We start from the raw sequence: 19654 nt of genomic DNA on the forward strand, positions 1-19654 counted from the left end.
AATTATTTATTGTTTGATTTGTATAAACCAAAGTTCATATGCTCTGTTGTCTCAATCGTCATTTTTTTGTTACCGGTAGGGTTATCTGTCGGCACCGGAAGTGGCATAATTTTACCAAAAACTACAATTTTGACAGTTAGGTACCATTTTTCGAAAGCAAATATTATTTTTTTAACCAGCGGCTGCCAGGCAGGATACGCCCACATTTAGAGAGATGGATAGAAAACAAGCTTAAACGAAAGTGATTTTTCCAACAATCAAGGGCCATAATTCAGGAAATTACAATTCGATATGCGCAAATATCGAAAGGAACCGAGATCTTTGGGTTATAAACTTACATTTCAAGTTTCAACAAAATCGGATAAAAATTGTGACCTCTATAGAGTCCACAACCTTGATATACCATATTTTTTACGCAATTTGAGAACGAGGGTGGCCATTTTGTCTGTCAGTTTTGGGCCGATTTTCACAAAATTCGAACTCAGACGTCCTTAGGGTGTAACGGTGATATAATAATACGTTTTTTTAAATCGGATAAAAATTATGACCTCTATAGGGTCCACAAGCTAAAAACGCAATTTTTCGAACAATCAGGGGCCATAATTCAGGAAGTTACAGCTCGATATGCGCGAATATCGAAAGTAACCGAGATCTTTGGGTTATAAACTTACATTTCAAGTTTCAACAAAATCGGATAGAAATTGTGACCTCTATAGGGTCCACAACCTTGATATACCATATTTTTACACTATTTGAGAACGAAGGGCAGCCATTTAGTCTGTCAGTTTTTGGCCGATTTTCACGAAATTCGAACTCAGTCGTCCTTAGGGTGTAACGGTGATATAATAAAATGTTTTTTAAATAGGATAAAAATTATGACCTCTATAGGGTCCACAAGCTAAAAACGCAATTTTTCGTACAATCAGGGGCCATAATTCAGGAAGTTACGTTCCGATATGCGCGAATATCGAAAGGAACCGAGATCTTTGGATTATAAACTTACATTTCAAGTTTCAACAAAATCGGATAAAAATTGTGACCTCTATAGGGTCCACAACCTTGATATACCATATTTTTACGCTATTTGAAAATGAACAGCGGCCATTTTGTCTGTCAGTTTTGGGCCGATTTTCACAAAATTTGAACTCGGTCGTCCACAGGGTGTAACGGTGATATAATAATACGTTTTTTTAAATCGGATAAAAATTATGACCTCTATAGGGTCCACAAGCTAAAAACGCGATTTTTTGTACAATCAGGAGCCATAATTCAGGAAGTTACGGTCCAATATGCGCGAATATCAAAAGGAACCGAGATCTTTGGGTTATAAACTTAAATTTCAAGTTTCAACAAAATCGGATAAAAATTGAGACCTCTGTAGGGTCCACAACCTTGATATACCATATTTTTACGCTATTTGAGAACGAATGGCGGCCATTTTGTCTGTCAGTTTTGGGCCGATTTTCACGAATTTCGAACTCAGTCATCCTTAGGGTGTAACGGTGATATAATAATATAAAATCAGGGGCCATAATTCAGAAAGTTACGTTCCAATATGCACGAATATCGAAAGGAACCGAGATCTTTGGGTTATAAGCACACATTTCAAGTTTAAACCAAATCGCATAAAAATTGTAACCTCTACAGTTTTCACAAGCTAAAACGTGATTTTTCGTGCAATCAGGGGCCATAATCCATGAAGTTACGGTCCCATACATGCCAATATCGAAAGGAACCAAGATCTTAGGGTGATAAACCTATATTTCAAGTTTCATTGAAATCGGATAAAAATTGTGACCTGTAGACTGTTCACAAACAATTGTGGACGGACGGACGGGGGCGACGACAATATAAGTCCACATGAAAATGTGGGCGTATAAAAACTGATATAACTAAAAGAGTGTGCCCTTTAAAGGCACAAAAAAGTGTGAGCTCAGTGAATGGATCTGGGGACCAGCCGTAAGCGTCCACTGCGCTGTACAGTCCCGGGCCTGTAGTGACACAGACTTCACTCAAATTTGAAAACAATCAGGAATACAAAAAAGATGTAACAGAAATAATGCGACCAATCTTGACCGTGGTCGTCTCCTCAATGGCGATAGTATGCCAGTTAACGTCATGAGTTAGAACGTCAAACAATTTTAACAATAAGGGCGATAATCCGGATAGAATCTCGGAAAACGCTAAAATATTAAGTGTAGTGAGAAAATTGGAGCAAAACCTGACAACAAGAACATTCTGCAGTACGAAGGGTTAAAACTCTACTCTAATAGTAAGTGCAGGAGGACGTAAACCAAAATCTACAAGATAAACAAATATCAAATCGAGTCAATGGATCTAGGGGTCAGTCGTAAGCGTCCACTGCGCTGTGCAGTCCTGGGCCTGTAGTGACACAGACTTCACTCAAATTTGAAAACAATCAGGAATACAAAAAAGACGTAACAGAAATAATGCGACCAATCTTGACAGTGGTCATCTCCTCAATGACCCTTTAAAGTTGCACAAAACATCTAGATCAGTTTTTTTTAATTTCGATTTCGTTTTGGGGCTATTTCGACAATAAGGTGGAAAAAGTTGTAAAATTAAGCTATTTACAACCTATTCAGCATCTTCATATTTTAAAACTGAAAAGGTGTGCCCTTTAAAGTCGCACAAAACATCGAGATCAGTTTTTGAATTTCGTTTTTGGGCTATTTCGAATATAAGGTAAACCAGCGGCTGCCAGGCAGGATACGTCCACATTTTGCAAGAGATGGATAGAGAAAAAGCTAAAAACAAACAGGATTTTTTGTACAAACAGGGGCAATAATCCAGAAAGTTATGGTCTGAAAGCGCAAATATCAAATGGGACTGAGATCTTTGGGATATAAAGATACGTTTTAAGTTTCATCAAAATCGAATAAAAATTGTGACCTCTAGAGGTTCCACAGCCTTCATATTGCATACTTTTACACAATTTGCGTACAAAGAGCGGCCATTTGTTCAGGCAGTTTCATTTCGATTTTCTCGAAATTCGAATTCTACCTTAATTATGGTGGAATGGTGATATATTTCAACGTTTTTTGAAATCGTCATCAAAATCGGATCAAAATTGTGACCTCTAGAGGGTCCACAACCTTGATATACCAGATGTTATACACTATTTGCGTATGAGGAGCCGCCATTTTGTCCGCCATTTTTCGTCCAATTTTCACGAAATTTGAACTTAACCAAAATTATGGTGTAACGTTGACATATTTGAACGTTTTTTTAAATCGGATAATAATTGTGAGCTCTCGAGGGACCTAAAAATGCGATTTTTCGTCAAATCAGGGGCCATAATTCAGGAAGTTATGATCCGATATGCGAATATCAACAGGAACCAAGATCTTTGAGTTATAAACTTATATTTCAAGTTTTATCAAAATCAGAAGAAAATTGTGACCTCTAGAGGGTCCACAACCTTGGTATACCATATTTTTACACTATTTGAGTACAAGGGGCGCTCATTTTGTCTGTAAGTTTTGGTCCGATTTTTACGAAATTCAAACTCAACTACCCTTAGGGTGTAACGGTGATATATTCAAATGTTTTTTTAAATCGGATAAAAATTATGACCTCTATTGGGTCCACAACCTTGGTATACCATATTTTTACACTATTTGAGTACGAGGGGCGGTCATTTTGTCTGTAAGTTTTGGTCCGCTTTTTACGAAATTCGAACTCAACTACCCTTAGGGTGTAACGGTGATATATTCAAATGTTTTTTTTAAATCGGATAAAAATTATGACCTCTATTGGGTCCACAAGCTAAAAACGTTGATTTTTAGTACAATCATGGGTTATAAAGCTACATTTCAAGTTCCAACATACCCATAACAGGGATTTTTTTTTTCAAACATGACAAGCTGACTAGGTTATCTTATACTATACTGTTGCAATTTAGGTGCACAGATTCACACAAAATTATTCCCTTCTATTTTGGCATTGTTTGTTTACCTCATTTATTCATTTAGTCTGAGACCGACTGCGGTGAGCACTTTTTTTGAGACCGACTATTTTTTTACCATTGGGAAAACATTTCTTAGAACAACATACAACAGAATAAGAGTGCAAAACATTTTTTCAAACATGACAAGCAGACATGATTATTTTATACTAAAGTTTTGTGTGACGTATCTTAATTTTGAGACCGACTGCAGTGACTGCACCTATTTTGAGACCGACTATTTTTCTCCCTGGGGGAAATTTTGTTCTTAGACCAACATACTCACAACAGAATAAGAGTGAAACACATTTTTTCAAACATGATAAGTTGACAAGGTTATTTTATATTAAAGTTTTGCTTGAGTAGCGTGACGTATGCAGTGAGCACTTATTTTGATACCGACTGCTCTTATTTTGCAACCGACTGCACTGATTTTGCAACCGACTAACATGTTCAGGTTAACTTTACACAGTGACAATGTAATCGTAAATAAACAACAAGATTATGGACATGTTAACAATTGTATACAGAGTCAGTTAAAAGCCTGATTAAATAAATGTGTTTTAAGTTGTTTTTTTAAAAGAATATAGAGATGTACAACATCTTAAACTAAATGTTACATTATTCCATAAAGAAGGTGCTTGATAACTAAAAGAGCGCTGACCATAAGAGACTAGTTGAACAGTTTTGGGCTTAAAAAGTAGTTTATCTGATGTACGTAATGTTCGGCCAGATGTAATAAAGGTCTAAAAGATCTGAGAGGTAAACAGTAGATAAATTATTTAAACATTTAAAAGAAAGTAATAAAATCTTAAAATCAATTTGATATTTAACAGGTAACCAGCGTAAATTATATAAAACAGGAGTTATGTGGTCGCATTTCTTAGTTAAATTAACAAGTCTAGTTGCAGTATTCTCATACTCCCCACAGTGTTTAGTTTAATTAAAGCTAATCCCACTAAACACTGCTTTAATGGAAGCAAATTTCTGTTCCAAATTATGACTGGTCAATAGTCCGATTAACAACCAATATCTAACTGCGTAACAATGTCATTACGCTTTAAACAGAGCTCCCAATTGAACCAAATATGTTTACATAACGTTACGTCATGTCTCACTATTTTATTATGCCCAATTAACCAGTGCATAGCAGAATATTGCAGAAAAACAAATAGCATGACAAAAGAGACTATCAACACGGACACAATGTAAACAATATTGTATGGAAACGAACAAGACTTTCATCGTTTCTAATACCTTAAATCATCGTTTTAGGGAAAACCCTAGATTAAACGAAGGGCTGTCATGTTGCTGCACTTGGGATAGATATGACTGAACAGGAAGAATAGACACACTCGCTCAAAAGCTCAGGTATCAGAGGCCGATGCAGCAATGGCCAGAGAGAGATTTCTCGGGCCATTGCTTCAGGAATATACAGTATTCTGTACTTTTTGTAATTCATCTATAAGCTTTAAAGGTAAACCAACTAAAAGTGAATAAAAGTTATCTAAACGAGAAGTGACCAGAGAATTAACAAGTTACCTAGTGGCCTGTACAGTTACAAATTTACGTATTTTACCGATATTTCTGATATTAAAATAGCACAATTTACAAATATTATTTACTTGAGAACCCATAAGCATAAAACTAACAAAGATTGTGCCAATATTACGAGCAGAATAAGATGGGAATATATCACAATTACCAAATACCCACAGGGGGGTTATCATGAGCAAATTTACTTAATTGATGCCTTAAATTGTCAATTATTATTCGATTTTCATAAAATTTTCACCATGTGATGCCTTATGCCATTTATGATTTCATAGAACTAGTTTAACATGTTCATTATCACCGGAAGTAATGTCATTTTGGCAAAAACTGTAATTTTAGCCTTCAAAACAAATATTTTCTTTGAGGTGAGTTATAGTTATTATCCGTTTAACATTATGATATTTAATTCCAATGAACATGTAGATTGGATCAATACGATCATATAGATGTCCAAAGTTTTCTTCTAGCATATTCCCTTGTCGAGAAATAACCAATTTTGTCAGGATCCTTTTCAAGATTTTTTCCGCATTTTAATTTCCATAAGAAAGTCAGCTAACTTAGCGGTAAGTTAGTAACACATGGTAACAAATATATAAATGGAATTGATATTGCTGGGTCTCTGTCCATTTTATAACACATGTGCAATGCTTATGTGGAAATCTGTTTAACGGTTTCATTGGTACTGGAAGTGACGTAAGTTCAACGGTAATGTGGCAACGGAAGTGACATAAGTTCAACGGTAACGTGGCACCGGCGAAACCCATCATTACTACATCGCAGTTCTAGTTCATTTTATAATGTGCTTGAATAAACAAACAAACATAAGAATTTTCTTGATCACTATGAATAATTTACGCTGGAGTGACTGAGACTGTTACAATTACAACAACATACCTACACCACCAGCCCACTGACCACCTCCAACATGGGGTTCATTCATTGGATCTTCTTTACCGTGTTTAGGTTCAATATCTTTGTGGTCCCGCCCACTTTCACGTTCTACATTTAACTGTAAAATGCAAACTTATGGATAAGATCAAATTAAACTGATTACTCCTTAAATGTGAATATTGGGCATTTAAAAGAAAAAAGCATACTTTGCATGAGCTAACAAAGTATATGTCTGTTTTCCCATCATTTACACAGACTCAAAAATAAACACATGTATACATTTTAAAAACAAACCTGAATCTTAATACTAATTCCCAGCAAAATTTGCCCAAATTACTTTATCACATGTACATATGATAACTTTCTAAAATGTTCATTTTACTTGAGAAAACAAATATGAGGTAATAAGACTTGAGTGCGGAAAAGTATCACAATGTCCTTCAGAAACAAAGAGCACTACGGAAGTCAATGGCATAAGGACACTAGACTCTCAACGTAGGATTTTTCAAATTTGCTTCCAATTTTATAAAGAGAAGGCGGAAACATTGCTGACTACTTTTTCATTTTTGACACTATGATGATGGAGGTCAAATGATCTTATTCACATAAATGTCTTTCTTTACCTGTAATGGACGTGTATCTTCATGACCAATCATATTTCTCCATTCATTTAGAGATCTTTCAAGATGGCTGACAGAAGTTTCCCATAGACGGACACTTCCACCGATATCCACAGTAACCAGACCATCATTGCTCATTGGCGCCATGAAAACATTAACATCAGATGTATCAAACAACCAGGATGCATATGGTGATATTCTTACAGCCCTACAATAAACATTTGTTCACCCATTATTTATTGCCAAATATGTGCATTATTTAGTAAAGCTACACCAAATTGAATTTTTGATTATCAGGAACACCAATTAATATTTTTTTTCCTATTTCTCATGGAAAAAAGATAACTGCTTCCTCAACTAAATGACACTTAGCACCAGATGTCTTTTAACAAGCTTTTTTTTTCACTCCTGTGTCTATTAATCGCAACGCATACAATAATGTAATATGAATGTATATAAATTGATTTACATTCAATCGTTTCTGTTTTTACTGTAATTTCTAATCAGGTTTGGCAAAATACGCCAGTATTCTCAATCGAATTCCAATCTCTAGCGTCTAGTTATTCCAGTCTACGCCGATAGTATTTATTGGGCATGCTCTCCAGATAAGTATATAGCGTCACCGTTTGACATGACATGTGGAATATGCCTAGCCTCGTTTTTCGAGTCCTGTATTAAAAATAGCGCTGAAACGCATCATGGTACACGATTCGTGTACCAATTGTAAAATGTTTATTTTGTCTTAAATATTGGATATCAGAAGGCCACCTTTTCCTGATAAGATCACAACATCAATGTTGATTTAAACCGACAAATAAATCGTGTTTTCAATGTCGAAGATTTTGGATGATATTGAGTTAAGAGACTTAGCTACTGAAATATTTTCATATTTTCCCTGGTTTTTCACCACACCCCAGTTTAATCATAAAGAATAGTTTGGTGCTTGATGCATGTTCTAGTCCTAATCATTCCAGCCCAAATTGCCGCCATAGTCTGGGCAAGATATAGCAGCCATAAGTACATTATTTGCAATAGAAAACTAGTGTTTTTTATTGAGTTAAACAGTCAACATGTCATAACAGTCATAAAATTCAATAGAGCACTTCCTTTAAGCCCCAATAGATAATCCCATAAAGTTTTTATAAAATTCCACCAGGAACTTTGTCCTATGTCACATTCATAAAAATTCAACAAGGTTCTTCCTTTATAATTTATAATTACTCCTGTAATATAACTGGAATCAGCAAAAAGAAATTTATGATTGGAAAATTTGGAAATTCAATACCGGTAGGTTTCTTCTTTAGATCACAATGTGAAACTTACCCAGGAATAGGAACATATCGTAATTTATGGCTGGCTAAATCACAAACTTCTAAATAACCACCTAAATCCTTCACTTTATTCTCTGTAATATTAATACAACAATTCTATCAATCATTCACAAAATATAAAGGTATCTGATTTTACATCATTTAAAATTCTTACCATAAACTAGGAAGCACACCATTGCAATGGTCACCTAAATCCCAATCTAGGTGCATATTTTATTGCTCTACTCAACCTTCCGTAATTGCTCTCCCCAAATGCATATTTTTATTTCCACAAAAAATGTCAGAAATTGCCAAAAATGTATTGTTCAACCTCGGCGGTTGTTATTCAAGTTTACTTCTTACTGACTTCCCATTAATTAGCTCTGTACCGATGTCAATCGTGATCACACAATACTTTAATCTGTACTCCTTTTCCTTTGTAAGAATCGGTCACATACGTGGTTGCCATCACGCTATTTTAATAATTTTCCAAAGAAGACCTGATAATAATACATGGAAGACAACTGCCCAGCCTATGGACGAGAGATAGAGCTATCGGTGAATTTTAAAATACTCTTTTATAACATAGATGAACAATGTTTAGACATCATGAACTACCTGTATTCTTATCATGGACGTTTTGCTTACATTTTCTACCGTATAAACGAAGTTAGGTAATTATTGAGGAATATTATTAACATGAACTTAAAGCTGGTATGTGAATTGAATGTAGAAAATACCGAGGTGCATCTATTTGTCTTGATTATTTAAAATATACAAGAAACGAACAGTCAACATAATACATACCATCACCAAAGACATGTTTTGGTACTTTCCAGACAGGAAGAGCTTGGATTATCTGCCCTGATTCTGGTAAATAGGCAACTCCCGATCTTGGATCTGGTGCAGGTGGTTTCGCCAATATTTTAAAGAAGGGATCTTTGATAGAGGGTGTAGTGCTTGTTTCTGGTAGAGGTTCTCGTGAACTGGTGTGAACTTCACAAGATGTCTGCAAAATTTTGATGCGATTGCATTTTGAGGATTTGCAGAGCAAAGATGATTGGATGTTGATAGACATACTCAAGAAGTGCTATTGGAATAAATGTTTCCCTGCCAAAGATTTTATTTGTCCACAGATTTTACAGACATAATTACAGCTTTGTTTCACAAGAAAAATCAGGTAAATTGACTAAAAATAAAGCTATTTCAGTTGAAAAAAACAAACAAAAATAACTGTCATTCAATGTTCTATGCTAAAATTTGTACTTGACATACAACATAGGTTAGTAAACACAAGAGATAGCAAGTTTATATGTTGGTAAGCTGAATTTCTTATTCCTCAACAGATGGTTTCGGAAATGAATCTCACAAACCATAACTTTTGAGTAAACACAAGAGTACTTCAAACATCAACGAATAAATATGCCCATTCTAAATGAATAAACATGTATCTCTACCGATTCTTGCAACTGAAACAAATATGTGACCAGCATAGGCGATACTTGGGTGAACAAAATCTAAATAGAGCTATGCATAAATTGAACTTCTATGTTCAAAGGCCTCTAAACTGATAAAAATAATGTGACATACGCACATATATTTCTAAAAATGGTTGGGAACATATCAAACATATCTTTGCAGTTGGTATACCACCATAACAATTGTTTACTGAAAAAGCCATGAGGAAATTACAGGAAAAGGCAAGCAAGACTCTGTAGAAACCAAAAACAGCATTGTGCATTTCTGATAAGTTATTAACCAAGACAGTTTTAAAAATAAATATGCTGGAAACTCAAAACCAGTCACAGAAAAAACTTATTATGATTTGTGCTCTATACAACATGGAGCCAGTGGCTTGTGTCTTATAAAGAAGATGGTCACAATCCATATGTGACGAAACTTAATTCCATATCAAGTGAAGACAACTCTTTCAATTCAGACTGTTCCTGACACACAAAAGATATTTTACGTACCAAATCAGGGAAGCCAACTAAGACTGAAGCATAAGAAAATGGTGTAGAATAAACTCTATTAGGACTACTGATCTGTTCACCAAGGGCTTTACTTAACACACTATCTGATAATGGTATGGTCGACATTAAACTAAACTTAGATTCTACTTCATCTAAAATATAAAACATAACTTATATACAAACATAGTTTCTTGAATAACATTAACTATTTCTTGGGAAGAAAAATAACTTCCAATGACAATATATTATGCACAAAACTTGTCAAATCCTGAAGGTTCTTCTCAACCGATGCTGGGAGCCACAGTGGCTCAGTGAGTAAGACATTGGCTCTCTAACCCGGAGGTTCTGTGTTTGAGATCTGCGTTGACCGAGTAAGTTCATTTGGATTTTCTGCTGTGGTTCCTCCTTGTCAGTGGTACGGGACCAAGGGCCTGGCAAGGGACAACATATAGTCGTTAGGATGGGATGAAAATCCAAGGTCCTGTGTACACATTAGCGTGTACATTGGCAGTTGGAATTCAATATAAGGGTAGGCAATATCATTTCATTTCATTTCGAACTATGCTGAGATTCAAACCCGAGAAATTCAGGTTGTGAATCAAATGTCCTACACTCAGCCACCACACTTTTAATGTTAAATTGAAATGAAAGCAACTTGCCAATTTCTTCTGTAATTGGACGTAGTGTAAATTCATCAATACTAATTCGATCTAGAAGATATTTCCTGTAATTATACAAAATGTAATATCAGTATTATTATAATGTATTTCGTTCTGATGTTCTAAAGTTATGTCAGGTAAACAGTGAGTTTAACTGTGCGCGAATTAAAGTCTTATCGACATATTTTTGGTAATTAACAGACTAATTAATTACTCAACACTGTTAGTGCAAGTAAACAGTTGTAAAGCCAACACTCATTATCTAATCTAGATGGACAATTTTAAACAATGCAACTGTAGGAACACAATACTTTTCAATGATTCTCACCAAATTTGAACAATTTGCCTACAATTGACCTATCCGACTCCGCTCACAATAAGGCTTTGACCAATCAGCTCCAATTACAGTTTCCCACGAAATGACGTCGCGTTACCATGCTTCATCACCTTAGAAAACTACGTATGAATTTTGACATTTTGTCGTGCGTTGAAATGTCGTCAATCATGGCTAAACATTGGTCACAAGGACATCGTAACAGCGATAGCTGCTATCCAGGCAGGTTAAAGGATGGTGTAGTGTGCATTCCCTTCCCGAAACAGTTATATAATGGATAAGAGTCAAGAGTCAAGACTGTTGTAGAAGTCACTCCCAGTTAAATGTAGGCCTAAACAAACGTCAATTCTAACAGGTCAAGTGTATTCCAAGGTAAGTAAATTATTTTTTTTGAGGCCAAAAAACATTTAATTTTATGTAAACTATTCCAAGGGTAATAAATATGTTGTCATTTAGCCAAATAACAATAAAATGTTATGTAATCTACACCTTTAGATTACGGAGCAACCTGTGTACTGTAGTGTATGTTACTGACACTGCCCCATCTTGTTTTATGGTATTTTTACGAGTTATCTCACATTATTCCATAACATTCATTCAGTTCATACACTTCTCAGTTCCCATTCCATATTGCAGAATTCGCCCACAAAGTAGAAATTTCTATGCCCACCCCTTCCAGCTTCAAAGCCCACGGTTGGCTAAGCCTAGACAACCTAACCGGACGGTCAGTACGCTCTTATACTCTATAGGCCTATTACCACAATCAAATGATGGCTACACTAGAGGCCTAGGCCTAATTCTAAGATGGTTTGTCAAGATAGGCAATTTAGGCTAGACAAGTTGTGCCTTCATAGGCATTATTATTGGGTTTGTTGAACTAGTACACTAGTAGTCTTAAATGTCTCTTGCTTGAGTACTTTGTATCTCAAATGACATGTTAAATCAACTGATTTTCAGCACTTTCTGAAGCTGTCTGGACCAATAGAAAATAATCCAGAACCATATTCAGCTGATCATAGTGGAAGTATAACATTAAACCAAAATTAACAAGAGCTGCAGCAATGAAAAGACAAATTGTTGATAGAGGTAAATATGCCAGCTTGTTAACTACTCTAAATAATTTTATTATCAAATCAAGGGTTCACAAGGGACATTAATACAGATCATACAAAGATAGAAAAGCATTACTGATTATTCCCATTTTTCTTGTTACTAGGCCTATTCTTTCCAAATAAATTTTTCCACTGAAAATTTGTTGTTTTGTCTTGCTAGTCATATCAATGTGAAATTTAAAAGTAAATATTCATCATTTAATTTCGTGACACAAATTTGTTGGGTTTCTTTGAAAAACTCTGATATAAAATAGCATGTTTTGATTTTTGATGCTGGTGTCAATTATGTGGAATCATACTGCAATTTCAATGGATAAGCTTAAACATCTTGTATATTATTTCAAAAATATGTAAAGTTCCCTTTAGGCCTATTTTATAATCAGTCTATAATTACTTCTTTATTCTTTTACAGCTACTATTCCTGAAGAAGAAAAAAAAATACCAAGAATAAACAAAAAATGTACTGGTATTTTGCTTAATGTAAATAATCTACCAAACCACATATATGCTAATTCTTCAAACTCTTACTTTACAAAGAAATTTAACATGTGATTTCACAATTTCACTCTCTGCAAAGTCTGTTTCCTTTTGATTCAGAACATACATTATAAAACTGTTTACATCTAGTCATTTAGATGTAGCCTAAACACTGTACATGTATTTTTAAATAAATAATATTTTATAAATTAATACTTTTGACTATTACTTACCGGTATCTACAACCTTGAAGTGTATTCTTTCACGAAATATCGAAATGATATTGTGTTGATAATGTGGATGCAGATTACTGCAAAAGGATCAATCTTGTCACCACTTAGTCTTAGGCTTTTCTTCATTGTTGTGTTAGTGATGTACATGGGGGGAAAAAACTGAATCCCGTCATTTGACAGTGTTGGGAGTGCAATCACAAGCCCGACAGCAAGGGAGCAGTAGCCACACATCCTGCAAATTAAATCATCATGATAAAAAGAAAATCTTGGCATGTTTTCTCTATTTAACAAGTTGAAAGGAACATAATATGGGGTGGCCTGGGCCTATTATAGACATACTGCATCAGTTATAAAACGTGTATATATTCACTGCCTAAAGTTTTGGTATTTCACTATAGTATAAGTAATAGTATTATTACAAGTCACGACAGTAATGTAACTTTGTGTTTAGGATGGCCTACTAGTACTAGGCCTTATCTTATAGGCCTTGCAATCTACAGAAGTACCTATAGCCAACCTTGGTTTTCTCTAAATTTATATCAAATCCAGACCAGACTATGCTAAACAACTATGATGATCCTTATTAATTTAAAAATTGCCAGACGACAGAATGTCATACGTTATATATTATACATATGAACTACGATACTTGTAATTGTATGTAAAATCCCTCATTACGTTTCGCTAACTTTTATTAACTCAACCATGCTTACATATATCGACATAAGTGATAGTAAACAAGTAGAATTTGCTTACCTAGTCTGGCAGCAACAATGGTAGCCTTGTTACTTTCTTTAAAGGAAATAAATATGGTTTCTCGTCATATATATCTCTTGCCTGTTCGGACTTCAGTGACACATTGATGGTTGATCTGCCAATTGCCTAAAACAGGTTCACGTTAGGAAAATATCCTTCATTATAGTACCTGGAGCACTGCAATGCTTCTTTACTTCAAACTAACAATACACTTCTCTTTCAAAAATTACCAAAAACGTAGCGGGAAGGTCCAAAAGATTGGCACAAGATTGAACGTCATTCAGCCATTGCCATGCTTGTTTATGTCTAAGGCGCGTCAATGTTGTCTAAGGTGACGTCATTATAAAAAGTGGGAGGAGCTACAGGTCTCTGACGGAAAGGTCAATTAATGGTGTGTGTGAAATAGCTTTATTTAACATTCCCTTCCACTGAAGTGATATCGCCGACAATTACATTATTATGTGGTACTTATTTACATTTTTAGACATAAACATTAAATATAGCGGCAACTCCAACTAAAATACGAGGGCTGGCTGATATTCAACCACAACTGGTTGGTTTTGTGTATTCAATGTTAATGGGTCATGTTTTAACTCTAGTAGTGTAATGTTTTACAGCTTGTTACAAGTACACCTGGTAATTAATGATTACTGTATAATGATGATTTCTAACCACTTTCTATACATACTTAACATCAAACTTGCAGACCTCTAATAGTTTAATGGCCAAAATACTCAAAAGTAAAAGGCCTCAATTTGTAAGTGAATTGTATCAGTCTATAAGTGAATGGTATCAGTTCCACAGCGTAAGCGAGTAGTATGGATATACAACTTGGATTTGGCGAGGGGTAGAGGCATGTACAGAATCCAAAATGTCAAAGTTACTGTAAGGACGATTTTGAGGAATATCTAACACATCAAAATAATTATGTCATTACTACGAGGGCTGACTAAAAAGTTCCAAGCCTATCTGTGAAAAACCTGTAGAAAGTCGATGGTTTCCATTTATTTTTTTACATAGTCTGCTTCGAAGTGTACACACTTTTGCCAACGATGTTGCAAGGCCTGGAAGCTGGTCAGGAAGCATGTTTCTTCAACCACTCTAAATAAGTCGTTCACAGCTGGCATGACATCATCATTACTAGGAAAATCATGACCAGATAGTTTCATCAGTTTTGGAAACAGGTGGAAGTCTGACGGGGCCAAATCTGACCCAAAAATTATCAGGATCTGCTTTAAAATGACGCAGATTGTCACAGGATATCAGGAATCTGACACGTTTCGGATCCGCGGTCAGGAGCTTTGGCATCCATCTTGCAGAAACTTTTGTCGTTCCTAACTCGTTGGCAATATGTTGAGTGGTCAATCGTTGATCAGCCATCACCATGTCATGCACCCGGGTAACATTTTCTTGAATGGTCAAAGCTTTCTCTGCCACACTTAAATTCTGCAGCCCACGTCTTTACTGTGGAAAAAGAAGGACATCATCCATAGCTGTACAGTCATCAGCTTAACTCGGCTTCATAGAATGTAGCTTACGGAATTATGGAATGTCAAAATGGCGGGGGAAAAGCCGAAAATGTTGAATAGGAGGGACAAATTACTATTTATTTCACATAAAAGAAGTGATACCATAATTTAAAGTTTAGAGAAGAAGGTAATGACCTTTTTACATACAAACATCTGTCTACATATTGTTTATAGATGTAGAAATTCAGCAAATCCGTTGCCGGTGAAAATTTTATGCAAACGTAAACACAATATTATGACTAACAGGAACTAACGAAAGGTAAAATAAAAGATTACATGTCATTTCAGTCTCACCGCATTTCGGAATTATGACATTTCGAACTAAAAAAAAATATGGCCTTGACGTTTCGGACTTGGGCAGGTGACATTTCGGACTCAGGTAGGGGACGTTTCGAACTTGGGAATAAGTTGGAAATAAAGGTTGAACACAACTGTCAAATCATAGATAGCAGTACCAATCGATAAATTAGTGCGTACAAATAAAGAATTTTGAAACTCTATAAATGTGTTCTCTTTTACTTCAGTTCATGTGGGAAACCTGACATCCTGTGTACGAACCCGAACTTCCGGTTTGCATAAGAGCCGGTCACTCCCGACACTCAAGTGTAAATCGGGTACAACCCGTCCTGTTACACTATGATTTATTCAATGATTGTACTTGTTTGTGGCAAAAGTTTGCTTCAACCCAACCGATCTTTTCTTTTCAGCTTAAAACTCTTCAGGCAGTCCTTGAAGCACAACTACACGATACCCAAGCTCTAGTGTATTTTTATACCCACAATGAAGAATTATTATCTGCCAACACCCATGGACTATCTGACACTGTCCACAACCACTGACTATCTCATACTGTCAACAACCACTGACTATCTCACACTGACAACATGGTGACTATATTTAAACCTACCGTGTAGATTTAGTTTCTGTCAACATCCACTGACTATCTGATACTGATAACATGGTGGCTATATTTATAGGTGTAGAGATTGTGTGAGATATACCTTCTAAAACATTCAATATCTCTATACAGGATCTGTAATAAACATATATAAAATTAGGACTATTAAATTTGGCAATATTCTTAAAGAGTAAACAATAAAGTGGGGGACCCCTCGGGACTACATCTTATCGTTAATGCCATCCGGTGCAAATGTTCTTAAAGTGTGAATCCATTTGAATTCATTGGCTTTCCTTACGGCATCGTTTTTGCCGTTATCTGGGTCAGTCTTAAAAAGCTCTATAATTTTAATCATAACATTTCTACTCATATGTCTATCTAAGTTGAAGTGTAGTGCGACCGGCTTTGGCCTGTTGTGTCTAATATCTACATAGTGTTCTTTTATTCGTTTTGAAAAGACACGTTTGCTTTCTCCTACGTAGGCTACGTATCGTTTTTTGGAGGAGCATGTTAATAGGTAGTCTATATTTCTACTTAAACAATTATAGCCCGTGCGGCAAAAATATTTCTTGCCAGTTTTACCACTAATAAAGTAGTTATTTTGGTCTAATTTGTAGCAGATATCACAGTCCTTCTTGATACTCAAGACTCATAATAAATTGCACAATTTTAATGCAAAATTACTGTATATAGAGTAATATCTTACCCATCTTCTTTATAAAATACAATATTACCATACATATCTGTACTAGGCTTGCAGCACATCTTAAATCTATTCTAAAAGAACAAAATGTTAATGACTATATCTAGCTGTTGCCCTGCACTGCACTGTTACATTTTATCTCCATTTTTTTTAACATTCTTAATTAATAAAAAAATCATCATTAAGTGTCATTTTCATCATTAAATACTGCATCAAATACAAAATAATTAGCACCATTAAATTTATTGTAAATAAAATGGCTACCATGATGTAAAATGATATACTAACACTGGGTTTAGGAGATGAAGTAGGGAAACATCGCTTTTCTATTGGTGTTTCTGGTAAACCTGAACATATTAGTCTTGTTATCTGTCCAACTTCCATATTCACATTTAAAACAACATTTGTCTGCAAATAATATACACATATACAACATATAATAATTTGGTTTATGTTTATTATTTTTCAAGATGAAAGTTACTAAATGCTCATATTAAATTGTGGGCAACTATATGTTGCCATTTAACACAATGATAGGGTGCCCTACCATAAATAAATATTACCAAATATTTTGACAATTATACCACAATATACATATAGATAACAAGCCTTAAAATTATTTTCTAACATAACACTATAACTCAGGTATCATTTAGCCCTAATTCATTTATATATAAAATCGTCTAAAATACACTATAATATCCAAGATTAAATGATACCTGGGTTAGTGTAAGCTTTGTTAAAAGGCATAAGAAACAACAAGATTGATCCCATTATTATACGCCCACATTTTCATGTGGACATGTACATGTCGCACCGTCCATCCGGACGTCTGTCCACAATTGTTTGTGGACACTCTACGGGTCACAATTCTTATCTGATTTTGACGAAACTTGAAATATAGGTTTATCTCCAAATGCTCTCGATTGCTTTAGATATTGGCGTGTATCGGATCGAAACTGCATGGATTATAGCAATTAATTGTACAAAAAATCAAATTTTTAGCTTGTGAACCCTCTAGAGGTCACAATTTTGAACCGATTTTGATGAAGCTTGAAATGCATGTTTATAACCCAAAGATCTTGGTTCCTTTCAATATTTGCGCATATCGAATCGTAACTGTCTGAATTATGGCCCCTCATTGTACGAAAAATCAAGTTTTTAGCTTGTGGTCCCTCTAGACGTCACACTTATTATCCGATTTAAAAAAAACATTTGAATATATCACTGTTACACCATAATGTTAGTTGAGTTTGAATTTCGTGAAAATCTGACCAAAACTATCGGACGCTAATAGTGTAAACATCTGGTATATCAAGGTTGACACTCTAGAGGTCAAAATTTTGATTCAATTTTGATGGAACCTGGTTTCTTTCGATATTCACACATATCGGATCGTAACCTTCTGAATTATGGCCCCCGATTGTACGAAAAATCGTATTTTTAGCTTGTGGATTCTCTAGAGGTCACAGTTTTTTTTATCCCATTTTAAAAACCGTTTAAATATATCACCATTCCACCATAATGAAGGTTGACTTCATATTTCGGGAAAATCGAAAGGAAACTGCACGACAAAATGGCCGCTCTTTGTATGCAAATTGTGTAAAAGTATGTAATACGAAGGTTGTGGACCCTCTAGCGGTCACAATTTTTATCCGATTTTGATGAAACTTAAACTATATCTTTATATCCTAAAGATCTCAGTCTCTTTTGATATTTACGCATTTAAGACGATAACTTTCTGGATTATGGCCCCTGATTGTTTGAAAAAATTGTATGAAAAATTGCTTTTGTTTTTAGCTTGTTCTCTATCCATCTCTTGCAAAATGTGGGCGTATTCTGCCTGGCAGCTGCTGGTATTTTATAAGTCACAAATAAGAACTATTCAAATGTAAAGACTATTGTTCTTATGAAATTGAAATACTTTCATGAAAAATGGGCTAATTGAAATTAAAAAGACAGCAGATGTAAAATAACTATATTTTTGTCAGATACCAATTAATGTCAACTTTATATAGCTATAACTTTAGTGGGAATTCTGAATGTCAACCATGTGTAACATACATCACTAACTACAACTTAGTCTTGAAATGAACTACATGTAGTTTGTATTGAGTTGATGTTAAACTCTCCCTCCCCCCCTCTCTCTCTTTCTTCTCCTAATAACAGAAACAACCAAAATGGGGTATTTGAGCTAATTGTCAGAAGGTTTGAGACCAATCAATAAAATAAATATTGTTTTACATTAAGTTATGCTTACTACTTCTTCATGTAATATAAGACAATCATCTAAAGGAGCTGATAAAGTTGCTAATTTCACTTTAGGTTTATATGTTCCAACAGTTGATGGAAAAACATCATATAGATCTAAGCTATTTAAAGCACCAGTTTTAATATTCATTGAATACACTGTGATGGGATTAGCAGAGGCAGCATATATTACATCAGTTTTATTTCTCCCTGGACTTCTGAGGACAGCTGTAAAAACCAAAAAATAGAGTTGCCAGGCAATGAATATAGCCTATACACACCAACAGCATTTTGAAATGAAATGAAATGAAATGGGGTTTAACGTCCTACTGTTCTGCTCCTAAACTGGGCTAATGAAGACGGGCATACGCCATACAGTGTGCTATGA

General features: G+C 35.0%; 1 protein-coding gene across 1 annotated transcript in view; it reads right to left on the minus strand.

The window, feature by feature from the left end:
* The window catches only part of LOC126807725 (von Willebrand factor A domain-containing protein 8), a 37709-nt gene extending 24875 nt beyond the window's left edge, over positions 1-12834 (minus strand). Inside the window, exons 1-7 of the mRNA XM_050532501.2 lie at positions 12815-12834; positions 10975-11039; positions 10316-10467; positions 9150-9351; positions 8356-8437; positions 7036-7240; positions 6416-6530 (exon numbers count right to left, since the gene is read on the minus strand). Of these exons, the coding sequence (XP_050388458.1) occupies positions 6416-6530; positions 7036-7240; positions 8356-8437; positions 9150-9351; positions 10316-10441 (730 nt within the window). The 5' untranslated portion in view covers positions 10442-10467; positions 10975-11039; positions 12815-12834. The remainder of the gene's footprint in view (positions 1-6415; positions 6531-7035; positions 7241-8355; positions 8438-9149; positions 9352-10315; positions 10468-10974; positions 11040-12814) is intronic.
* Positions 12835-19654: the final 6820 nt, after the last annotated feature.

Source organism: Patella vulgata, chromosome 1 (genome assembly GCF_932274485.2).
Source record: "Patella vulgata chromosome 1, xgPatVulg1.2, whole genome shotgun sequence".
Lineage (NCBI taxonomy): Eukaryota > Metazoa > Mollusca > Gastropoda > Patellidae > Patella > Patella vulgata.